General features: G+C 36.5%; 1 protein-coding gene and 2 non-coding genes across 6 annotated transcripts in view; 1 reads left to right on the top strand and 2 right to left on the bottom strand.

The window, feature by feature from the left end:
- The first annotated feature begins 6166 nt into the window (after positions 1–6166).
- The window catches only part of Ubr2 (ubiquitin protein ligase E3 component n-recognin 2), a 129147-nt gene continuing 108633 nt past the window's right edge, over positions 6167–26680 (top strand). For 2 of the 4 annotated variants that reach the window (XM_047557688.1, XM_047557689.1), the window contains exons 1-2: positions 6174–6571; positions 15322–15581. In XM_047557688.1, coding sequence (XP_047413644.1) covers positions 6494–6571; positions 15322–15581 — 338 coding nt within the window. In that variant the 5' untranslated portion in view covers positions 6174–6493. Of the gene's footprint in view, positions 6572–15321; positions 15582–26680 lie in introns of those variants that run through there. The other 2 variants (XR_007109405.1, XM_047557690.1) reach the window with 2 other exon arrangements.
- On the bottom strand, positions 8802–8908 carry LOC124989867 (U6 spliceosomal RNA). The gene has a single exon (XR_007109676.1). It is a non-coding gene; the product is annotated as a U6 spliceosomal RNA (small nuclear RNA).
- On the bottom strand, positions 25389–25491 carry LOC124989874 (U6 spliceosomal RNA). The gene has a single exon (XR_007109683.1). It is a non-coding gene; the product is annotated as a U6 spliceosomal RNA (small nuclear RNA).

Genomic DNA, 26680 nt, shown 5'->3' with positions numbered 1-26680 from the left:
CAATCTCTCTTCGCCTTCTTTCCCCACTTACATTATTCCTTTGACAGAGCAAACTCCCTTGTAGGAATTTATTTTCTCCTTTGGCTATACTTAAAATGATTTTTCCAATTTGTATGAATAAGGAATTTCATCCAATAGTATTTTTTTTAATTATTTTTGTTGTGTATTTTATTTGTTTATTTTTATGCAGTGCTAAGGATGGAACCCAGGGCCTCACACATGCTAGGCAAGCTCTCTGCCACTGAGATACAGCCCTAGCCCCAAAAGCATTTTAATAACGTAAAATACTGGAAAGAACTAATAAATTCAACAATAAGGTTAAATACATTATGATGCATTAATATCATGGAATACTACCCAGTCACAACAGTGAAGCATTATTAGGTTCAGAAATCAATCTGGTTTATTCATTCACATCTTAGTTTGTTCTCTGTTCCTATAATGATAACTGAGACTAGGAAATTTAAAAAGAAAAGATTTATTTCTTACAATTCTCGAATCTGTGAAGTACAAGATGACGGTGTTAATGCATCTAACAAAAATTATTGAGTACCTAATATGTTCTGGACGCTATTCTAGGAAATGGAAACACGTGTGAGAACAGAGGGTCCTTGCTTTCATGGAACTCACATTTTAACTATTCAAGAAATATGAAAAACTTTATTATCTGAACCATCACCACTTGCAACACAACCATCTAAATATGCTGAATGAAAATATAGTAAACATAATATTCAATGCATATTTAAGTTTGAGAATTTCAGTACCATTCTCTCTTCACGTGTTCTCATTCTGGAAGCTTATAGGATTCTTTTCATGATCCTGGTGTTCTAAAATTTCCCCATGACATACCATGTCACTCTACTTAGAACTATTGTGTTGGATATGAATGGGCTCTCTTAGGCTAGAAATTCATGTCTTTCAGTTCTTAATTTTTTATTACTTTTGGTACTGAGAAGAGAACCCGGGAACACCCTACCACTGAGCTACATTCCCACCCCTTTTTTATCTTTTGGTTTTTATTTTGAGACAGGATCTCATTAAATTGCTGAGGGTCACACTAAGTCACTGAGATTGGCCTCAAACTTGAGATCCTTCTGCCTTAGCCTCCTAAATCTCTGGGATTAGAGAGTGAGCCCCTTTACTCAGCTTTTTTGAAAATTTTGCTTGATATTTTGCTTGGTAATTTCTACCCATATTTTATTTTTTCTTTCTGGATCTCCTATTATTCAGAGTTTTCACAGTTTAAATTTCTAGAAGTATTTTTTTGTTCTTAAATATTTTTTCCCTAGTCCCAGTTCTTCTTTCATGGATATAATCTTCATTTTTCTCAAGGAGAAAGTTCTTTCCAACTTTTCTTGTTTTTGTTCCTCCCCTTTGCATTTGTTTTAGTCTCTCTTTTATAGGCTTGACTCAAATATCTCCATTTATTTTTAAGAATGGGTCTCTGAAAATATGAGCGGAAGCTTTGTGCACAGACAGGGTGACCTGTTTGATTTTGTTTAGGTCTCACCACTCTGGCTTACTATTCTTTGAGGCTGGTCAATCTCTCCAGAGACTTTCCCAAACTCCTGCCTGAGAGGTATATGCTTGGCCACTGAGCTACTCTGAGCTAAGGAGAAATATGGAGGGCTGTTTCTATTCAGTATGTAGATATTTGCAGGGCTGGGGATTGAACACAGGGCTTGTGCTTGCAAGGCAAGCACTCTCCCAACTGAGGTATCTCCCCAGCCTGGTATGTACAATTTGAATCAGCTCCCTTGTATGTCGTTAGCTGCCTAGTGTCTTCCAGTCCAAAGACCCTCAAGTGTAGACTCCCTAAAGGATACACTTCCTGCCATTTTCTAGGCTGGAAATGAGATCTAATTTCTTGCTCTACAGACTTTCAAGCAATACTTTTGCTTTTAACTTCACCTTTACCCACTTTCAGTGGTGCCTCAGATTTCTGGTTCTGTCAGGATTCCACATATGCATTAGCATAATTTAGAGTTTCTCTACTTAGGTTTCAGCATTCTCCAATTGGTAGCAACTGGAGTTATTTTCTCATCCATTCTCTTTCCACCTTCCAAAATTTTACTGTTGTCATTTTCTCTCCTGTTCTCCTTTTGTTTTTCTTTTTTCCCCCTTTTACTGCCATAAGGTATACAATTCACAATGTTTTATTAGAAGTTGAGGCTTAGGCTTTAATGTTCACTTGGAACAGAAGACAAGACCTTAGGTCAGAGCAAACATTGGAATTGAAACTGAGATCTCCCACACAAAGCCAGGGCTTTTGAAGGAATGTAACACTATTGAAAAGGGAGACTAGGAAAAAAATCCACTGACTAGCAGAGGAAAATGAGTAGAAAGCTTTTCACCTTGACACTGAGTTGGAAAAAAGAATTCTTTTAAGAAGTTATAGACACAGTGTCACAAGATTGAGTAAATACTATTAAGGAATCCCTAAGTCAAGAGGGTTGGGGTATAATTCAGTTGGTTGAGTGCTTGCCTCTCAAGCACAAGGCCCTGGGTTCTAACCCCAGCGCTGCAAAAAAAAAAAAAAAAAAAAAAAATCATGTCCATCTACAACTAGAAATATTTTTAAAACTTAAAAAAAAAAAATCAATAAATACTATTAAGGAATCCCTAAGTCAAGAAATGAACATAAAAATTAGTCCTGGGAATTTGATATTCTTAGAATTCTTAGTCTTCAGTGAATGAAATAATGGTTTGAAGAGTTACTTGTCCATATACCCTAGTTCACAAAGCAAATGTCATCAAACACTCAAGAATCTATATCATGTAGACCATGTGCAATAAAAAAAATCAAGAAAAGATATCAATAAAGTACATGAATTTGGAAACTTAAAAACATACTGCATATGTTAAAGAACAAATCACAATAAAATTACAAAATACTTATAAGTAAATGACAATGAAATACCATATACCCAAATTTGTGGAGTGCTGTTAAAACAGTATGTAATAGAGTATTATCTTAATAAATCTGTGGGTCTCAATGTTGGTTCTCAGACCAGCAGTATGACAAGGAAATTCGATAGAAATGCAGATCTCAGGTTCTATCCAAGACCCACTGAATCAGAAATTCTGGTTTCTGATTTCTAGGGTCTAGAAATCTGTATTTTTATCAAGATATGATACATACTCAAGTTTTGAGAAACACACCCTTAAATGCACACATTGAAAAAAAAATTACTAACTTAAACATCCAACTCAATAATTTTTAGAAGAACATTAAAATCAATCTAAAAGTAATAGAAGGAATAAAATAACAATGTTAAGTACAGAAACTTTATTTACAATCTACTTTTAGTTTAAATTTGTTGTGAGGACCTTCAAGAGACATTGTCTTTGCTTCTAGACTCTGAGGATCCCGGTTTTCCTCCAGGTTGACACTAACCAGTAAGTGGATCAGTACAAAGAAGTTGGGCAAAAAAAGAAAGTAATACATAAAAAAATGTTCAAGATACCTCATTATAGATTTCTGGGCAGATGTGGATATACATTTTTTTCTAGACAGAATTATAGAAAGTGTTAAATGATGCAGGGGTGGAGAGAGGGACTTGGGGGTAAAAGGATAAGGTGTATTCCATTTTTATTTTTAAAAACATTGACTTTGAATTTCTGATTTTATACATATATTACTTCTATTTTTAAAACTGCTAATAAGGCTTAATTGTACTATGAGGTTAGACATCATTTTTCTTATTTTTTTTAAATATGGGTAATGGGAATAAATCCACACATTTATGATCATCTGATTCTGGACAAAGGAGCCAATAACATGTAATGGAGAAAAGATAGCCTCTTCAGCAAATGGTGCTGGGAAAATTGGACTTTACCTGCAGGAGATTGAAACTAGATCTCTATCTCTCACCCCGTACAAAAATCAAAACAAAATGGATCTAAGACCTTAATGTAAGACCTGAAACTTTGAAAACACCAGAGGAAAAATATAGGGAAACACTATAAGATATGATATATAGGCAATGATTTCCTGGACAGGACTCCAGTTACTCAGGAAACAACAGCAAGATTAACAAGTGGAATTCTATCAAATGAAAAAGCTTCTTCACAGCAAAGGAAACAATCAAGAGAATGCAGAGACAGCCTACAGAATGGGAGAAAAACTCCATCAGCTATTCATCTGACAGAGGATTAATATTCAGAATATATAAAGAACTAAAAAAATTTAACACCAAAAGAACAAATAATCTAAGCAATAAATGGGCAAGTGAGCTGAATGGATACTTCTCCAAAGAGGAAATACCAATGGCCAATAAATATATGAGAAAATGATCAACATCTTTAGTTATCAAGGAAATGCAAATCAAAATTATATTGGGGTCAGATGGTACACACGTGTAATCTCAGCTACTCTGGAGGTGGAGGCAGGAGGATCACAAGTTGGAGGTCAGTCTCTGCAACTTAGTGAGAGCCTATCTCAAAATAAAAAAATAAAAAGGGCTGGGAATGTAGCTCAGAGATAGAGGGTTCAATCCCCAGTGCTGCAAAAACAAAACAAATCAAAATAAATAAAACAACAACAAAAACACATTGAGCTTCCATCTCATTCCAGTCAGGGAATAAAAGCTCAGGTAAAAAGGAGAACTTATACACTGTTGATAGGAATGTCAAACAGTATAATCACTATGAAAACCAATATGGAGTTGCCTCAAAAAAATTAAAAATAGAACTATTATACAATCCACTATAGTCCTAGGTATACATCCAAAGGAATTGAATTCAGTATACTACAAAAAAAAAAAAAAAAAAAAAAAGTCAGCACACTACAGAGATGCCCCGTATCCATGTTTGTCACAGCACTATTACAATAACCAATTCATGGAATCAGTGGATGAATGGATAAAGAAAAATCATTGGATTCATGCCCATCAGTGAATGAACCGATAAATAAAATGAGGTTATATGTAACCATGGAGTATTTTTCAGCCATAAAGAACAAAACCATGCCATTTGCAGGAAAATGGATGGAACTGGAGATTATCATGTTAAGGAAAATAAGCCAGGCTCAAAAAGACAAGTATTGTATGTTTCCTGCCCGCCCTGCCCCCGTAGGTAGAATCTAGAAAAAAGGATGACATAAAAATAGAACATGGACTATTAAGGAAGATGAAGGGGAATGGGGGCAGGGCAAGAGAGGGCATAGGAAAGGTGAATATGGTCAAAGTACATTATATACATGTAAAAATATGTAATTCACAGCCTTCTGGGAATAAATTAGCACACCTGATAAAATACGCAAGCAATTTTCTGAAAAACCCTAAAGAGATTGAAGGCTTGTTCTATGAAATCCAGTCACCTAACTGTCAGTCAAGAGTCTAATTACCTTTCTTTAAAAAATTTTTTTTTGGTTGTAGATGGACACAATACATTTATTTATTCATTCATTCATTTATTTAATGTGGAATGGAACCCAGTGCCTCCACACGTGTTAGGCAAGTGCTCTACCACTGAGCTACAACCCCAGCCCCAAGAGTCTAATTACCTTTAACCAAACATAATTTTCTTTTGCATTTAGTCTAATAATTAGTATGTACTTCTACAAAAAGTCCCTATCAAAAGCCAATCTTTAAATTGGCAGAATAGACTCCTTTTCCTCTGCAAGAAGATTTGTAATGAATCTTAAGTGGCCGTAACTAAATTTCACACAAATTTTAAAAACATGTCTTAAAACCTTCCAAATCCCGGGAAATACTCACTTGGCCATTAGTATAAGGGACGAGGGTACGATGAATGACAGGGCATTAGAACTAAGGGAATAGAACGTTATCCATTCATTCATTTGAAAAGTATTGAGGGCCTGCCATATGCCAGATTCTAACAAGTGTCCACCGCATGCCAGGCACTGCTCTCCGCCCTAGAGATACAAAACTGAACAAATGGAATTGGAGGAATAAAAGTACAGTTCCCGCATTATCTTGCTCTTCCGCCTCTTTCCGTGGGACGGCGCTTCTTTCTTCTAGTCTCTTGTCTTGATTCTAGCGGTACGGGAAAGCCCCACCCCGTTTCCCGCCCTTTCCCCAGTGTCCGCCCAGAAGGACTACAACTCCCACAATGCCCTCGTGGTGCGCTCTATGAAGGCACCACCTCCCTCCCGTGCGGGGACGACTACACTACCCAGAATGCTTTGCTTCCCCTCCTGGGTGTTTTTGCCCCTTTCCTGGTGTGGGACGCGGTAGTGGCTAGCGGCAGTGCCAGGCCTGGGGTTGTCTGTGTCCTTCCTCGGGTCAGGGACGAGGCAGTGACTTGACTCCTGGGCGCTGAGCCCGAGAGCGAGCGCAGCCGGCCGCCTTCCGTCCCGTCGGTTCGCGTCCTCCTTTGCACCCTGTCCTGCTCCATCTGCGGCTGCCTGGACGGCCCGGGACCGACTGCCTGGAGCAGGGGTGACTGTCGCGGCTGCCGGGGCTAAGGCGAGGCTACGGCCCTCGGACGGCTGTAGCGGCGGTAGTGCTAGGGAGGAGGAGAGAAGATGGCGTCGGAGCTGGAGCCCGAGGTGCAGGCCATCGACCGCAGTTTGCTGGAATGTTCCGCTGAGGAAACCGCGGGGGTGAGTGCCGGAGCCGGGCGGGTACGTCCTGCCCTCGCAGGCCGCGCCCCGGGGGAGGAACCGACTCCTGGAGGTCCCTGGGCTGCCCGGCACTGACTTGGGATAACCAGCGGCCTGGCTGTGGCGAGGCCACGAATCCTGCCTCTCTCCTTCTGTCCTCGGCAGTCCCCCGAGCTCTCCTGTGCCCCAACCATCTTTACATTCCCCTTCTGCCCTGCGAACCCACAGGGCTTCCATTATTCTTCCTTCCCCGCGCACTCCATTAAGTCCCCAACACATGGGCCTTTGCCCTTTATGCTAGCTCCTGAAAGAGAGACGCTCCCTAGGGCTGGTGTAATCGCCCTACCTTATGGTCCTGATTTCCTCGTCCTGGGATAAGGGGAGCACTACCGCCTCCGCCGACGCATGCTTCTCTAACCAAGCCCCAACTTTGTTTTTATGACCACCTTAGGCACCGAGGATGCAAACACTGCCCCTCATTGCCCCCTTCAGTGTTTTCTTTTTGCACGGGTTCAGTTAGTGAACAACGTTGGTGCACATGTGGAAAGTAGTGTCTGGACGCGGGTACTGAACGTGAGAAAGTAGTAGTGGAGGCTGGGAGAATTTTTTAAAAAAGTCTAGGAGTTGGTAAAAGTTGGATGGAGAACAAATGTTATATAACTTTGAAAGGGCAGATTTGGCCAACAAGTACAAGCTAATAGTGTGAGTTGGTTACAGTATAATAGGAGCAGTTAGGCCCCAATCTTAAACCATTTAAATTCAGTATGATAAGTGTAGTATGAATATGCTAGTATAAGTAGCAGAGTTGAAAAAGGATTGATAAACTCAATGGCATCCTTCCTCTATAAGGATAGGGAGCACCCAATTAGAACAGATTGCCCACAGTGATTTTGAATGGACCCAAACAACTTGGGCTCTCCTTCTGAGGCCTTCAATTTAAAAAGCTAGTAGGAATGTTGGGAATAAAATTGGGTAGGGGGTACTCTGTGGAGGCCTTTGGTCAGTGAATAGTTACTTTGAGTGAAATCAGTGAGGACACCAAAGTCCCCGTGGAAATAAATGACAGTAGAGGTAAAAAGTTTAATGAAATACTTTGATGAATGATGAGTCTGCATGTTTTAAACTTTTTAGTCTGATTCATTTACTTTCTACTTAATTATTGCACAACCCAAGGAGTTTCTGCCTCCATCTGTCTTCAATTTATCAAAGAGATTTGAAAAAGAAAATGAAAGTGGTGTTACAAGTAAGCAGGAAAATAATAACACCTCTTCACTATCTATATCTCTTGTAATTGATACCTAATCAATTTTCTTCTCATACTGTTTTTTTCCTCCCACCAATTTTTTGTCTGTTGACCCAGTGATACAGGCTGCATCTTCCATTATCCCTATTTTATTTTATTTTTTAGAAATATTTTATTTTAAACTTTTTTTTAGTTGTAAATGAACACAATGCCTTTTATTTATTTATTTTTATGTGGTGCTGAGGATCAAACCCAGTGCTGCACATGTACTAGGCAAGTAGCTCTACCACTGAGCTACAGCCCCAGCCCATTATCCCTATTTTTTTTTTTTTTTTGGGTGCTGGGGACTTGAACCCAGGGCCTTGTGCTTACAGGGCAAGCACTCTACTCACTGAGCTATTTCCCCAGCCCCCCCATTATCCCTATTTTATAAGTGCAGGTTACCAGGTGACTAGAGATTCTCCAATTTGTTGAGAAAACTAGTTATAAAGCCAGTCCTGGGAGCCAGTGCTCTCAGTTTTGTGCAGTGAAATTCTCAAGCATTTATAGTGGGGAAAACTAAGGGAAATGCAACAAAACGTTATTAATCTGTATTTAATTTGAGTCTGTGAAGATCACAATATGAGCTGCACTTTTTGCTCTCTTTACTCTCATGTGACTTTCAGAATAGTTATATTTTAAAAAATGTAGTCTGAAGGCCAACAAAATTTCTCTATATAAAGAAGATGCAAACAAATATTAAGATATAGTATTCCTCCAGCTATATAACCTGAGCCTGGCATTATTTTGTGAGGGTTTACTCTCTGTATTTTGTTAAAAACCTGATACTTAAAGCTATTCTTTAGCTTAGGTTCTAGTACAGCCCTGTGTCACAAGTGGAAATGTCCTGATAACATTTTCTGTTAGATTGAAAAGTAAGTTTTAGAGAAGATTAAAAAAACAGTGAAAGTGCTTACTATACACTTTCTTTCTTTTTTTTTTTTCTTAAAAATTATGGAACGCTTCACAAATATGCATGTTATCCTTGTTCGGGGGCCATGCTAATCTTCTCTGTATTGTTCCAATTTTAGTATATATGCTGCTGAAGTGAGCACTTACTATAGGCTTTCCACCTCTGTTATTGATAATTTATTAGGATCACTTGCATTTAAAATTACCTAGTGCTCATTGATCTTTATTACAGTTTGTTTATTCACTGTTTTCTTAAGAGGAGGGAAGATTTTGTGATCCCATCTAGTCCACCTATTATGCTTCACAAAAACATCTAAACTGACTCTAGTTATTTTGAGTGAATTAGTGAGGACACCAAAGTCCAGATGGAAAATAATATCCTAAAATTATAGTAGCCCTCAGAAGAGACCCAGTTTCTTTTTCCTGGTGAAATCCATTCCGGTCTGACTTATTTAGCACTTCTTTTTTTTTTTTAAATATATTTTTAGTTGTCAATGGACCTTTTTTTTTTATATATATTTGGTGCTGAGAATCGAACCCAGTGCTTCACACATGCTAGGCAAGCACTCTACCACTGAGCTACAACCCCAGCCGCTCCTGGCACTTCTTGACTCTGTCTACATTTCATGACACATATTGATTATATTATGTTACATTGGATGATTATGACTTAAGAAATACATGGTGGGGGCTGGGGTTGTGATTTAGTGGTAGAGCACTTGCCTAGCATGTATGAGGCACTGGGTTCAAGTCTCAGCACCACATATAAATAAATAAACAAGTAAATCAACAACTAAAAATATATGTTAAAAAAATTAAAAAAAAAAAAAAAGAAATACATAGGGACTGAGGTTGTGGCTCAGTGGTAGAGTGCTTGCCTAGGATGTGTGAGGCTCTGAATTCGATTCTCAGCACCACATATATAAATAAATAAATAAATGTCTATTGACAACTAACATTTTTTTTAAAAAGGAAGTACATATACTGTATTGTTTTTCCCCAAGCATAAAAGAAATAACAAGTTCATTATAGAAGTTTATGTAGAATGTTATGTCTTGCCACGCAGGTTGGCACGTGCCAGTAATCCGAGTGGCTTGGGAAACTGAAGCAGTAAGATCACAAGTTTGAGGCCTGCCTGGGCAACTTAATGAGACCCTGTGTCTAAGTTTTAAAAGGCAGAGCTGGAGATGTACCTCAGTGGTTGAGTACCCTTGCATTTAACCTCCGTACCGTGAAGAAACTCTATGAGTTATGAGTTATTTTTGGCTTTAAAATTTTAAACAATTTATGGTATATAGTTTTGTGGTATAATTCACATACTGTACAATTCTATTCAGTGGTTTTTAGTGTATTCACAGAGTTGTATAACCATCAAACCATCACCACAATCAATTTTAGAATATTTTTATTGCCCCCCCCAAAAAAATAAATCATGTACTCTATAGCAGTCATTCCCCATTTTCCTCTATACTCCCAAACTCTAAGCAAGTACTAATCTGTTTTTCATGTCCATAGATTTGCCAATTCTGGACATTTTGTAGAAATTGAATAATGCAATATTTTTTTTGTGACTGGCTTTTCCTTTAGGAAAATGTTTTCAAGGTTTGTCCATGTTGTAGCATGTATTAATATTTCATTCCTTTATTTAGCTAAATGATATTGTTTTATGGAATGTACCACATTTTATCCATTCATTAAATGATAGATATTTGGGTTATTTCCACTTTGGTGATACATGAAACATGCTGCTATGAACATTCATGTTCAAATTTTTAAAATTTTTGTGTGTTTAGTTTTTTTTGGCTGTATACCTACCAATGGAATTGCTGGGTCATATGATAATAACTCTTTTGAGGAACTGCCTCTGTTTTCCAAAGTGACTGCATCAATTTACATTCCCACCAGCAATGTGTGCAGGTTCCAATTTCTCCACATCCTTGCCAACATTTGTCTGTTTTTGATTATAGCCTTTCTGTTGAGTGTGAAGTGCTTTCTTGTGATTTTTGATTTGCATTTTCCTCAAAACTCATGATGTTGAACATGAGTTGTGAGGTTATTAGCCATTTTTCTAATTTTCTTTACTCATTTTTCAATTAGGCTTTTTGTCTTTCATTATTGAGTTTCTCTATTAATTATTTTTACTTATAAATACTCTCCTTTCTTCATTTTTAGATCTCTTAATGTAACTTTTTCAAATTTTTTTAGTATAGTCCCCAAAATTTCATAGGAGCACTAATGTTGTTGTCATTAACTCCCACATTGCTTATCCTTGTTTGTAAACAAATTAAATATGGTTAAAGGATACGATTTTAATTGGTGGTAGAATGATAATTAGATACTGTAATAAAAAGTCTAACCCCTAGGGATTCTTTCATTTTTGTTTTTATTGTACTTGCTCTCTTTCCTAAGACTTAACTTCAGCATTTAATAAAAGAAACAGGGTCATAACATGTTTACTTTAATGGAATGAGTTGACAGTTTATTTACTTCCTTTAGGGGACTTAGAAGATAGTAAATGTTTATTAATCTTGTGCACTTGGATGTGACAGCTCCAGGTATCTGAAATAAGGACAAATTAAAATATAGCCAAATTAAAAATGTCAATAATTTTTCCTGTCGAAGAAACAGCATGTTAGTGAGAACTAATATGAAAAGCTGTAAATATTATTCTTTTTGGGGGAGCCTGGGGTAACCAGGGGTTGCACTCAGGGGCACTGAGCCACATCCCCAGCCCTATGTTGTATTTTTATTTAGAGACAGGGTCTCATTGAGTTGCTTAGCACCTTGCTTTTGCTGCAGCTAGCTTTGAACTTGCAATCCTCCTGCCTCAGCCTCCTGAGATGCTAGGATTATAGGCATGCACCACCATGCCCGGCTGATATTATTCTTTTGAGAAATGTGTGAGCCATTATTCTAAAAGACAGTTGTAAATTTCTCTTTATATATGATGTATAAGTTTAATTAGGTGAGAGTGCTTGTAATAGGGCCCAAATCTGTTCAGTATTTTTTAATTTTTCACATAATAGTAGTAAACTTTTTAAGATGGGGAACATATGCCTTTGTTTCTTGAACCAGTGTATTCAAAGTGAAATATTTGCTTTACTCTGTTTTATGTAGAGTGGCAATTTTTTTTCTAACCAGAAGCTGATATTTGCTTTTAAACTTTTCATTGAAGAAATCTTTGAACAAATTGGACCTATTCTTATAGCCCTGAGACACCATAATTTACTTTCAGAAGCATTTTATTCTCCTTAGATTAAAATTCTGTGAAGTTTTAGGAGAAATAGATACATAAATTATAAGGAAAACAAAAATTGTATTTTTAATAAAACCTGTCATTGTGTTGTAAATCAAAATTGTCTGAATTCTTTCAGACATTGCTTAATATTTCATTCATAAAGATAAATTGTGTAGGATAATTTGATTATTCATATTTTGGTTTGGTGGCAATGGGTAAAAAATTGGTTTATTCTTGAATGTGGCCAACAAAAGTATCTCTTAGCTCAGAGTAAGATTCTAAGTTTGCTTGTTGCAATTCTTTTTTTTTTAAACTTGTCTTTTTTATAATGATTGGGTTTTAAATGTAGGTACTTGTGTGTGTGTGTGTGTGTCAGTGAGAAAGATGGATTTGGAACCACTCTAAAAGGCAGAGAATCCTTGGAATCTTGAGATTTTTCTCCCAAGGAATGCTGTTATTTTAAAAATGATTTAGTCACTTTCTTACTTGCATAAAGTAAACAAAAAGCTAGTAGAGTTTGGGATAGTGTTTGGAAAATACAGTTTCACTTTAGGGGTGAAAACTGTTTTTAAATGTATGCTTCCATGCAGTCCCTTAATGAACAAAATTTTAGTATAAGTTCTATGAAAACATGAAATTGACTAGAAAGTTAATAAATATTACCTCGTGATTATTTTATTTTTTTTCTGATTTATGTAGCATCAAAACTCCATGAGTTTAATATAGTGAAAACACACACATTCTTCCAACTACACAAACAACTTCTAAGCAAATTTTTTAGCAGTTGAAATGACAGTCCCACCACTTCTAGGTCTTTGTCTTAGTCCAGTAGGGCTTTGTCTTAGTCCTTTTGTGCTACCTACAGAATAGCTAAACTGGTTAATTTATAAAGAACAGAGATGTGTTTCTTTCACTTTGGGAGACTGGGAAGTCTAAGACGGAGAGACCCATATCTGGCAAGGCCTTAGTGCATGGCCAACCTCATTCTTTTTTTTTCCAAGAAGCCACTCAAGATAACTAACTCATTCTGTGATAATGACATTCATCCATTTGTGAGCGCAGAGCCCTCATGACCGAATCACCTCTTTTAAAAAAAATTTGTTCTTTTTAGTTATACATTACAGTGGCATCTATTTTGATATATTTATACAAACCTGGAATATATCTTATTCTAATAAGATCCCAGTCCTCGGGCTGGGGAGATAGCTCAATTGGTAGAGTGCTTGTCTTGTAAGCACAAGGCCCTGGGTTCAATCCCCAGCACTGCAAAAAAAAAAAAAAAAAAGATCCCAGTCCTCATGAATATTTTAAATCTCTGTTTTTAGAAGGAAGGAGGATGAAGATGGTACAAATAATAGTTAAAACGGAGACCTTATATTGATTTCTTCGGGTGTTAGTTATCACTTGAACATAATCTTTTTTTAAGCAAATGTAATTGGAATTGAGGTAATCCATAGGCAAACACTGGATCTGTGAATCGCGTTAGCAGTTCAGTTAACTACATTTTAGTAGAAGTGAGTCATTTGACGACTGTGGTAGAGCACTTGCTATGCACATTTGAGGCACCGGGTTTCATCCTCAGGACCATATAAAAAATAAACAATTTAAATAAAGGTATTGTGTCCATCTATAACTAAATTTTTTTTTAAAAAAGAAGTAAGTTGTTTTATTTCATGTTTTCTGACTTTAAATTTTTATTTGGCTTAGAGCCAAAATTTCTTATAAATTACACAGAGCAGTATGGAGAACAAATAAGCATAGGCAACAGTTGGCAGAGAAGATGGGGATAAATGACAGTATAAAGGGAAAGGAAAGGAAGTGGTTTGAAGGATGCCCCTATGACTTACTTGGTTTAATTTTTAGAGACTGATATATGATCCATACTGCAGGCATGGATTTCTCTACTTTCATTAAAGCCACATGGAGCATCTTTCTGGAATGTCAGTATTATGTGACAATAAGTAGTATAAACATATTTATAGTCCTTCACTTAACAATTTTGCTAAATGCTCATGAAGGCCAGGTTCTATTTTAGACCTCGGATTATAGGGAAAGGAGGTGGGGGTGGGGAATGGCCTGAGAAGATGACTTATAGGAAGTGAAACAAATTGAGCTCCCATGAATGAGTAGAAAATAGCTTTGTAAAGCAGAGAAAGAGGAGTGAGACAGGGCAGGAGAAGATTGAGATACAGTGAAAACAAAGGACTTCGTTAGGCATGTAGGAGATTTGACTCAAGGGGTCAACTAGGATACAGTAGAGGTGGAGCTGTGAAGAAACAGAATCAAGAGATACTTAGGAAGCCTACTGGTTAACAAGACAGGATGATTGCATGTAGGGGTGAGAAAGAAGGAAGATCTTCAGGTTTTTCTGGTTTGGATATCTTGGTAGATGCTAAAATAAGGAAATGGGGAGAATAACAGATTTTGGTGGGGAAGGGAGCATCATGACTTCAATTTTGGATATATTAAGTTGGTGCCTGTGCAATACCTAAGTATAACTGTAAATAGGTCTTTAGATGTAATGGTTTGGGGGACAGAGAAAATTGACTTTGTTTTTAGAGTGGAGAGCAGGTTGATCATGTTTTCATAGAGGTTGATCAGAGAAAGAAGGCATAATTGATAGAACAAAGACTCTTGTGGACTGACATTCATAAGAGATTTTATATATATATAGAAACTCATTTTTGTTTGTTTTTGGGGTGCTGGGAATTGAACCTATGGGTGCTTAACCACTGAGCCACATCCTCATCCCCTCATTTTAAATTTTGAGACAGGTTCTCAATAAGTTGCTGGGGCTGACCTTGAACTTAAGATCCTCCTGCCTCAGCCTCCTGAGTCATTGAGATTACAGGCATGCACCACCACACCCAACTTATAAACTTGTTTATTAATCAGTGAGAAATATAACTTGTATATTGGCTATTCAAGTTTACTACATGCTCTTCTTCTAAGGAAATTGGCAGGATCCACACCACAATCAGAATAACATTTGAGCAAAACATTAGAGAAGAAAGAAGTCAGATGTGCTCTATGACTAGTATCATATAAGAATTTCTTGTGGTTATTTCCCTATTCTTCCTATAGAATTTTGTTTCAAGAGTCATTTTGTAGAAAGGGTTTGCTTTATTTTAGTTTTACTTAGACTCTAAAGTAGAAATCTAAAACACTGGCATTTTAATACATTGTTTCTAATATACATTTGTGAATGTTATAAATAAGATTCTTTAATCATTATTTTTGTACCCAAAAGATAGTTGGGTGTAATTGTTCCAGTTAGCAGTTTACTGACATTGTTTATTTTCTTCTCTTTTTTTAAAGAAATGGCTTCAAGCAACTGACCTCACTAGAGAAGTATACCAACATTTAGCCCACTATGTACCCAAAATATACTGCAGAGGACCCAACCCTTTTCCACAGAGAGAAGACATGCTGGCACAGCATGTTTTGTTGGGACCAATGGAATGGTACCTGTGTGGTGAAGATCCTGCGTTTGGATTTCCAAAACTTGAGCAAGCAAACAAACCTTCTCATCTTTGTGGTCGAGTTTTTAAAGTAGGAGAGCCTACGTACTCTTGCAGGTAAAATATGACAATTTTCTTACTGAAGACTTGTTTTTACTTCACTACATCTTTTTTCCTAAAACCTTAAAATCTGCATTTTAAAATTATGAAATATAATGTGTACATTTACTATAAGTACATACCAGAATACCTGTTTTTTAATAATTATAAAAGAAACATTCACATGATTATTTTTCAGATCTAGAACCAGATTGTCACCAGCATTCCAAAAATCCACTGTGTGCTTTCTTCCTCCTCCAGAATTAATTGCTATCTTCACTCTTGCAGTAATCACTTCCTTAATTTTCTTAATTTTTTTTAGTTACAATGGGTTCCTTTTGATGTTCATATTGTCCTGAATTTGGCTAATGGGAGCCCCATGATACTAGCTTCTTTGTTCTTTTCATGCCTCCATTCATTTTTTTGGGTGCTTTTTTCCTTCCTGGCACAATATGTCCATGGCTCACTTTGTACTTAATTCTGACCCATATGTAACATCAGTCATTTCTCCGAAGAGTTTCCTTTTGGTTGGGAATAAACTAAGACCTTGGTGTTGTATGTATTTACTGCTGTAAAGAAGACTTCACTTAAAAAAATTCATGGTAAAGATTGAGTATACAAGGGTAGAGGAAGAACAAAATGCCCTGTCCCCTTTTTAAGTAACCATTCCTGTTTCCCAGAACTAATCATTGTTAACACTGTCTTATGTATCCTTTTAGAAATATTCTATTTATATGTCAATCCATGTACATGGCTATCTTAAACATACACATACACACACACGCACATGTTCATATACAAAAGGGAGTGTTACATGTATTAGGGTAAATTTCTCTTTCTCTGTTTGATGTCTTTCCATTTGGCTTATACTATTCAGCTAGATAATATCCCATTATGTGGATGATTGACCACAGAAATTGTGTTTTAACCCTGTCATATGGTATATGATTTTATTCTGTGACTGGTGATGCCAATTCTTCAGTTAAGGGGATGTCTACAAGACTTAACTATAAACTTAATTTTTCCCTATGTCATCAATAAGTATTTTGTGGGAATGTACTTCGTGACTATTAAATACCTTCTTCCATTCCAGACTTTCATCAATTTATTTCTTTTTTTTGCAATGCTTGGTATCAAACCTGCAGTTTACTTGTTTATATCAGTATCTATTCATGGAGTCCCATTATTCTTTTTTTTTTATTTTTTAATTGTCAGTGGACCTTTATTTTATTTATTTATATGTGGTGCTGAGAATTGAACCCAGTACCTTACACATGCTAGCCAAGTGTTCTACCACTGAGCCACAACCCCAGCCCCCCATTATTCTTAAGATGAAATTGTCCTGGATTTGACCTGTAGGAGCCCTTTCATACTGTGTTTGTTCTTTTTCGTCTGCCCATTATGCTTTGAGCTTTTCTTTCTTTCTGGTACAACAATATTGCAACCTAGACACTTCTTGAAATTTTGCTGTCCAAGTCTTGAAATCAACCATTTTGCCAAAAAACCTGTTTCCTTTTAGTGGACAATGTTTTTTAGAAATAAGATGATAGTTGTGCTTGTTGCTATGGGGTGTCAGTACTCCCAGGCCCTCTCAATGGATCTACATTTATTTTTTATGTATCTATTTATACATACTGAAATAGATATTAAAAAAACATTTATAGTGATCTCTCTAGTTCTTTTGGTGGTGGTGGGGTGGTTCTTTATAGTTTTCTCACCTTGTATAATTGTAACTTCCCTTACCTCCTGTTAGGACAGATCCAGAATAAGACTTTGCTCTAGGTTGTATAGTCCTTACTCCAAGATGTGGCCTTTCTGTTGTCTTAGCTGGGTGTGTATCTTGAATAGAACTCCAAAGCCCTCCAGCTCTGCTTGCTAGACTTTAGGTGTCTTTGTGGTACTGTGAATTCTGCAGCAGCCACTCTCTAGGAAACCTGAATCATTTAGCCCAACCCTCAATCAAAGACTTACTCACCATTGATTCCATATAGATTTCTGTCCTTTTCTACCCTTCCCACCCTGAGTTCGTTCTACCTGTGTGGTCCCCTGACTCACAGATTTGAGCTATTTTATCTGTGCCAAACTCTGATTTAGCCTTAGCCCAATGGGATCTTCCTGCTGTGCTCAAACATTAGCTCTCCATATCATAGGCACAGGTGGGAAATTACCCTCTCACTAAGAGTCAGGGCCATCCTGGAGCTCACTTCATGAATTTCCCTCTTCTTAGTTCTTATAGTCTTGTGCTGCCTGTTATTCAGTGCCTAAAAACAGTCGCCCTCATGTATTTGGTCTGGTTTTATGATTGTTTGTAGTGGGTTTGTAACGTCTACAACCATGTAGAAATGTGACTGGACAAAAAGGGGTTTGATTTAATGCTAGTAATAGACTGAGTGGGGGAAACTGGCAAAGCCTGTCTCCTCAGATTCTTCTTGGTCTGAATCCTCCTCTTAAATGCCCCTTTGCAGCATTCCTTCCAGGTATGAGACAGGACCCCATCTGGAATGGGGGACTTCGGATCTACTATCAGAGAATCTTTACAGCCAGCTCCAAGACAGAAAGACAGGAAAAGATTAGAGTATATTTTTAGTTTCTGTGACCCAGTTTAGGAAAAAGAAAAAGAGCAGATGAAAGGAGGGCAGGAGAAGATTAGAGTTTTCACCTTTTGAGACCTAAAGTATCCCAACATTATTTAAGTCACTTAGGAAATAGCAAGGTCTATGGTAGTAATGAACCAGGAACCATGAATTAAAAACCAAAACTATATATATATATTATAATATCACAACAGGCTTCTCTGACTCTAAAATCCATGTTCTTTTCATTTTATTTATTCTCAGATGTTGTTTTATTATGAATTTTTCACTCATACACAATAAGATGAGAAGAATGGACTGAATTTTTCTTGCAGCTAAACTTGTTTAAATTCTTAGAAATATCCTCTATTAAAAATATGATCGTGACCAACTAGATAGTTTTTTAATGTTCTCAGACAAAAAAAATTAGCATCCTTTTCTTTGACTTTTCTACTAGTTGAGCACTGCTGTATAGGACCATTCTGATTCCTAAAAGCAAGCTGTATTGCCATACTATCTTCTAAAAGTATATGCAAAGAATATTAAATAAAAGTCATATTTGGGCTGTAGAAAGAGATGTTGGTGACTCATAATCATGGACTTGGTCTGAATCCTCCTCTTAAATTATCCCCAGTTAGACTGGTCTGTGATCTGCTGTTTCCCATTTTCAGATGCGTAGTATATGTGAAGTGCTTCAAACATATTAGGTACTCAGCAAGTATTTGTTGAGCAATGTCTGTTATTCAGAGTACAGGGCATAGTTTAAAAGATGTTATTTTACAATTCCTAGTTTAAATTGATTTAGTATTCCTGTTAGTTGTACATTTCCATGCTTGTCCAGTGGCAGTGTTATGTTTACGTGTAAACCGGCTATTTTTTAGGTTATTCAGGATTACGTATAGGAAAATCCTCTCCATTCTGACTTTTATAACTTAATACATTTGTTCTTATTCCCAGCCAATGAATAAGACAGTAGTTGCTACAGTGCACAGGATATTTCTCTCTCTTAGGAACATATTGCCACTTCATTATTTTGAGAGGGTCCTTCTTAACCTTAGGTTCAGGATTTTTGTTAGTCCCAGGAATCCCATATGTGTCTGTCTGTGGTCCATCCTAGAGAAGAGGTTGGGTGTAGGGAGAACTTACTATTTGATTGCTTTGTAGATTAACCTTGATTAATTTAACCCAGTCCTGGGATCTGCTAGAAGTAAGAAGAAACTCATTTTCAACAGCAATAGTGAAATAGGTTTTTGGGGGTTTGGAGAAGGGGAGTAGAATGGCAGAAAGAGGAATATGCTTATTCTCTCAGTGAAAGGTTGTATTGCAGTGAACTTTTTGCCTATAATTGAAGCTTAATTGTGCCTGAAGGATTGGTAGATGAAACTGAGTCAGAGATGGTCTCAGTAGATTTTTCCTGTATTAGATGTTTGGGGATTTAGGGATTCCTCTGAGGTGCAAAGTAATTTCACTGGAAATTGGGTAATTTATACCATTCTAGACTTTTTTTGTTTCGGTACTGGGAATTGAACCCAAGGGTGCTTAACCACTGAGCCACATCCTCAGCCCTATTTTGTATTTTATTTTGAGACAAGGTCTCACTGAATTACTTAGGGAATCACTAAGTTGCTGAGGCTGGCTTTGAACTCATGATCCTCCTGCCTCAGCCTCCCAAACCACTGGGATTACAGGTGTGTGCCACTACACCCGGCTAGATTTTTTAATTTAGAGGAAATGTATATGTTTATATATTATATAAAATCAATGAAAAGGCACTCAGGGTAGGGAAATGCCTTATGATGTGAGGAAAGAATTTTCACTTTGAGGACATCTAAAGAGAGTCACAAGGTTCTATTTATTAAGGATAGAGGAAGCAAAGAACAGCCTTAGACACTGGCAAAACATGCATTGGTTATAACATTCAAAATACAAAAGTATGTACCACGAAAAGTATTCTCCCCTTCCTCATCCCTTAATGTCTCTGTTCCCTTATCTGGAAGGGACCATTGTTTAATTTATTATGTATCCTTGCAGATATTCTGTGCATGTTGAAAGCATTCCTACTTACTTTTTTGATAAATGCTAGCATACCACATAAACTATTCTTACCTTCATTATTTCATTAAAAAATTTATCCTTAAGATTATTATATATTACTGCATATAGAGAACACTGATTTTTTCTTTTTGATGACCACATATTATTTCTTGGCATGTTATTTTGAGTATTCCATTCTTAACTAGTCTTCTGTTAATAAAAATTTAGGCTATTTCTGGTCTTAGAAATATCACATTCAAAGTCTTTGAATGTACATGCATTGTGTGTGGTACTGGGAATTGAACCCAGGGCCTCGAACATGCTAAGCAGTGTTCTTCCACTGAGGTACACCTGTAGGCCCTGCCCCCAACCCCCTTTTTTTTTTTTTTTTTTAAACAGGAGGTTCTCATCCACATGGTTGGTCCAACCCTTCTCTGGTTAACATAAAACTATCAGGTCTGGGTATATGGATGGGGAGCCTGCATTGAATAACACAGACAGATCTATACCGTGGAGTTTGCAAGAATATAGAAATTACTTCCAGGAACCAGGTACAAAGACCAGCCAAATTCTTTATTATACAGTTATTAAGAAGTAAATGAGATCCTTTGACAGAGCTCTGCACAATACTTGGGACATAGTAAGCTCAGAGCAAATGGTCACTGTACTGGGAATTAATACGTTAAAAGTAGTATTTCCATGAAACCTAGTGCCCTGGTAAAAGAGCATGGACTCTTTCATTTAGAAAGATGAAATAAGGTATCTGAAATTGTGGGGAAGTTCTTAAACTAGACCCTGAAAAATAAAGGTAACTGGTGTCATGGTGTGGAGACTTTCTTTAGAAAAAATGGTACAAACAGGCCTTTTTTTGTGTAGTATTTACAAAAAGGATTTGTGAAGAGATTGTTAGTTTTTCTCTGGAGAGTTATTTGTTCATAGTTTCTAAAATTGTGTAGATTACAAATAATTTTGCTGAAGTCTCTGATGTCAGAAAAAACTATTTGTGTTTTTGCAGGCAGTTAGCTACTTCGTATGGTATTTGTTCATACTCATTTTCCATCAGGAAAGAGTACTCAGACTTAGCTGTTGTTCTTCATTACTAAATAGAGATGATTTTATAGTGCAAAAATTAATTTTGATTAATCGTGTACTTTGGCATTTTGTAATCATTAAAAAAAGTAAATTATTCTTTAGAGTGTGTCTTAAATTTTGAGTTTTAACACTTCTGTTAGATATAGAGAAGTGAAGTTTAGTTCCATTGTTTTCCTTGTATAGTGAACTTGAAAACATTCTTTTTTGATACTTGAAAACGTATTACATGAATGTTATAGATAACCAGAAGTTGGGCTGGGAAGACTTAATGCTGCTATCAGCTAGAAATATTTTTATCCTTTGATTTCAGATAATACTTTATGATACTTTATCAACTATTAAGTAGTTTTGCTTAGGTTTAGTTTTTAAAACTTTAATTCTGATTTTGTTGGTTATGATAAATAAGGTTATACTAAAAACCCTATAATCTTAGAAATTATAAATACCCAAAATATATTCATTAACATGTGACCAGTTCAAATCAGTGGGGTGTTGAGTGGAGGCAGGGTTCTGCTCCAGATGGTTACTTCAGAATCTTAGATCCAGGACTGGGGAGATAGCTCAGTTGGTAGAGTGCTTGCCTTGCAAGCACAAGGCCCTGGGTTCAATCCCCAGCACCGCAAAAAAAAAAAAAAAAAAAAAAAGAATTTTAGCTCCACAAACTGAACCCTCAATGCTTTTAGGACGCACCATAGCAAGGATCAAAAAGAGCCAGAGGGTCTTACCCTGCTTATAAAAATGCTTTGACTCAAATAATGACAAAACTAGTCATGAGGCCTCTGTCCAGCTTTAAAACAGGGTGGGAAAGTGTAATTCTCTTGTGTGTCTGAAAGAGACAAACCTGAATGTGGGTAAGCATTAGAAGTGTCTTTAATGATTTTTTTTACATTTTTAGTGTTATTTTTCCTCTGAGTCATTAAGATTAAGTAATACAAAAACATAAAAAATAATAAAAAATAAAAAACACATAGCAAACTATAAAGTACAGCATAATTATAAGATATTTTTTTAAACCAAGAACAACTTCTTCACATTGCTAAGTCATGAATATTATCTCAGCAAAGGGGTGCAGATGGTGCCACTCTTACTATGCTCTAATAAGGAAGACCCATTTGTTTCCAGGGAGAAGAGTAGTTTGTTCAGTTTCTTGCTTTCTAGAAAAATTGAAAGTCTCAATCTCTTTTTTGGCAGAGTTCTATTTTAAAGTTGTATTTGTTTTAAAAACATTAGTTACTTCTAATTATGGGCATCATACATTAATGAAATTATCTGCATGTATTATAATTGTTGCTTATTTTTTCTCATTTAACAATTTGTCTTACAAATCTTTGCTTGTCAGTATATATAAATCTGCCTCATTCTTTATAAGTGTTGTTTTTCCATAGTAAGAACAGGCCAGAATTTTTCCATGGACCTATTAATGAAATTAGAAATGGGGAATTTGTAGGTTTTTTTTTTTTTTTTTTCTGTAGCAAATAATGCCACAAAGAACACTGTAAACATTTGTATATATCTTTTTATATATGTTTCAGTATTTTTCAAGGAAATACATAGAAGTAGAATTCAGTGCTGTGTATTATCACTGTGGCCTTTATTAAATTGACACTTCCCTCATTTACACTTTTTTTTTCTGATCTGGAAAATGACAGGGAGTAGGTAATTGATAACTCTAAATAGTTTAGATTACTGTAATTTCTAAAATGGTCTTAAATTCTTTTTTTTTTTTTTTTTTTTTTTTTGCGGTGCTAGGGATCGAACAACCCAGGGCCTTGTGCTTGCAAGGCAAGCACTCTACCGACTGAGCTATCTCCCCAGCCCTTAAATTCTTGATTTGGAGATTTGTGGTCATTTTTATTCTGTACCCTTTTGGTGAAGTATCAAACATAGAAGTGCATGGAGTATATCAAATTTACATGTAGCTACCTTTTTCTAGATGTTAGAAAATAGTAATCAAAAAATAATTAAAAATAGAAAAAATAATAAAAAAAAAAAAAGAGTAGAACCAGGCTGGGGTTACAACCGCTCAGTGGTAATGTGCCTGCCTAGCATCTGTGAGGCACTGGGTTCGATCCTCAGCACCACACAAAAATAAATAAATAAAATAAAGGCATCGTGTCCATCTACAACTAAAAAATATTTAAAATAAAGAAAATAGTAGAGTCATAAAGGCTTTAGAATAATCAGTTCAGGGAAGGAAACTCATATTTTTAGTACTGAAATTTTTATAACCCTTTTAAAAATTAATTTATGTGTCAATTAATTTTTCTGTAGTACTTGGGATTGAACCCAGGGATACTGTACCACTGAGCTACCACCAGTCAACCTTCACCATTTTTTTTTTTTTTTTTTTTAAACAGGATCTTACTAAGTTGCTCTAGCTGGCCTCAAACTTGCAATTCTCCTGTCTTAGCTTCCTGAGTGCCTGGGTTATAGGCATGTGCGAACATGCCTGGCCTTTTATTTTACTGTGATTTTTTTGAGCTAAAGTTTCACTAAGTTGCCCAAAGTATTCTCAAACTTGAAATTCTGCCTCAGTCTCCCAAGTATTTGGAATTATGGGTGTGTACCAATATGCCCAGCTTTTTTGTTTTTTGTTTTTAAGAGAAAATTTACATATACCAAAAGGCACGTTTTAATTATACATTTTTGATAATAGCTAACTTTAGGTAACATACATCATCAGGAGAGAGAACATTTCCTTTTGACTAGAAATTTTCCCTTTACCAACTCCAGCCCTCTAGGAAATCATTGTTCTGATATTTTAACCTTAGGTTACTTTGGCTGATTCTAGAACTTTATAAGAATGAAATTATATCATTGTATTTGGCATTTTTTATTCAACTTAATGTCTATCAGATTTATCCATGTGTTGCAACTATTAGTTGTTTGTTCCTTTTTTTTAAGATGCTGATGGCTCTTTATTTTATTCATTTATATGTGGTGCTAAGAATCAAACCCAGTGCCTCACACATGCTAGGCAAGTGCTCTTCCACTGAACCACAGTCCCAGCCCCTGTTGGTTCCATTTTCATTGCTGAGTAGTATTCCATTGTATAAATATGCTACGATTGCCTACGTTACTCTGACCTGTTGAACACTTATTTGGGCTATCATGAATGAAACTTCTGTGACTTTTCCTTTTTGAAATGCACAACATATTAAATTATGGACATTGTTATTCTGTGCTTAGCCACACTTTTTATGTGTTTTATACACCAAATAACATAAATCTTAAACTAGGAATATTAAGATGCTAATAAGATAGGCCCTTTAGACTAATAGAGTCAGTATTTTCAGCTGACAATTTAGTTGCAGGTTGTTACTTTTTTATACAAATCTTTTTATGTATGTGTATTTTAATTTTTCTTGGATGAATCCCTAAAGAGTGGAATTTCTGGATCAAAGGCAGTTATATACTAAACTTCATAAACTGCCAAACTCTTTACCAAAATGAGTTCATATTCTTACCTCTAATGTTGGAAAGTTCCTGTTGTACCGTATGTACAACATCTAATGTTGTGTCAGTCTTTTCAATTTAGCTTCTTTCTTTATAAGTGTAGCAGAGTTTATTGGGACAGAAAGAATGTGAACAAACTATCCTCAAGGGAGAGAGAGGGTTCTCTGAGAGAGGAGTGACAACTTACTTCTTTGTGTTGCAGCTTTTATTGGGGCAGGAGGGAAGTTGTTAGAAGGACCCATCCAAGTATTACCTCTTGACTCTGGGTTGCCAGCTGACAATCTAAAGGTAACTCTTGGCCATCTTGGCCTGACTGACAAACATTGTGGTCACTGGGCTCCAGTCTTAATCATCATGCTTTCCTCTGTGATTAACCTATATATGGATAATCTCTGGGTTATTTGTGTAGTGTCTAGCTTAAGGTGCCTCAGCAATTAGGCCCTTCTCAGCAAACACATTTTATCCTTCCCCGATTTTATCTGTTTTTCTCTGGTTGTAAGAAAAATAGTTTACAGGGCAGAGATCAGGCAACGGTCCTGAAATACCTTGTCAGACCTACGGCACCCTGAGGCAGGGATGTTGATTAGCTGATTTGTTCTGCACTATTTTCTTTTCTTCTTCTTCTTCTTCTTTTTTTCTTATTCTTCCTTCTTTCTTCTCTCTTTTTTTTTTAAGTATGGAGCACTTCATGAACTTTCGTGTCATCCTTGCGCAAGGGCCGTGCTAATCTTCTCTGTATTGTTCCAGTTTTAGTATGTATGCTGCCGAAGTGTGCCTATACTGTTTTCTTAACCTCTTGACCCACTCACTGCTTATGTCTAATTGCTACCTAACATTCCTCTCTCAAGAATTGGAGACCCTGAAATCTTTTAGGGAAGTAGATGTCATTGAGATCTTTGACTGCTTCCTGCTGGTTAGGGTCATGGGCCTAGGGAACAGGAGCCTCCCATTATTGCTGTCTGTCAGAGGGACATGGACAATCAAAGGAATTTAGCATCAGGGTGATCAAGAGATCCACAGTGAAAGTCAAGAGTGTGTAGACAAATGGTCTCTGAGTGATAATTGAGTCTTGACAGCTTGGGCCTTATCAGGGAGCTGTATTTAAGAGTACTTGTTAGAGACACATAGACCAGTGGTATAGAATAGAAGACAGTGACAAACCCACACATCTATAGTCGTATCATCCTTGACAAAGGTGCCAAAAACATACATTGAAGAAAAGGTATCCTTTTTAACAAGTAGTGCTGGGAAAACTGATTATATGTAGAAGAAGGAAACTAGACCCTTTTCTCTCACCCTGCATAAAATCAACTTAAAATGGATTTAAGACCTAGGAATTAGACCAGAAACCATGCAAGTCCTAGAAGAAAAAGCAGGGTCAGCTCTCCAGCACATAGGCAGAGATGGCAACATCAGGACCCCCGAAGCACAGGAACAGTGCCAAGAGTTAATAAATGGCATGGCATCAACTTAAAAGCTTCTGTACAGCAAAGGAAACAATTTGAAGAGAGAATTTACAGAATGGGAAAAAAATCTTTGCAAGCTACTCTTTTGACAGAGAATTAGTATCTAGAACATATAAAGAACTCAAAAACATCAAAAAACGAAATGATCCAATAAATGGGTAAATGAATTAAGCATATACTTCTCAAAAGAAATACAAATGACCAACAAATATATGAAAAAATGTTCAGCATAATTAGTAATTAGCAAAATGCATATCAAAACTACACTGAGATTTCATCTTATGGCAGTCATCAAGAATATAAATAATAAATGCTGGAGAGATTTTGGAGAAAAAGGAACACTTTTACACAGTTGGTGGAATTATAAATTAGTATAACCACCACGGAAATCAGTATGGTCATTCCTCAAAAGACTAGGAATGACTGGGAATGGTGTTGCACGCCTGTTTTCCCAGCAGCTCAGGAGGCTGAGGCAGGAGGATTGCAAGTTCAAAGC

Source organism: Sciurus carolinensis, chromosome 7 (assembly GCF_902686445.1).
Source record: "Sciurus carolinensis chromosome 7, mSciCar1.2, whole genome shotgun sequence".
Classification (NCBI taxonomy): domain Eukaryota; kingdom Metazoa; phylum Chordata; class Mammalia; order Rodentia; family Sciuridae; genus Sciurus; species Sciurus carolinensis.
The sequence above is the reverse complement of the archived record's forward strand: the minus strand, read 5'-3'. Positions and strand labels throughout refer to the sequence as shown.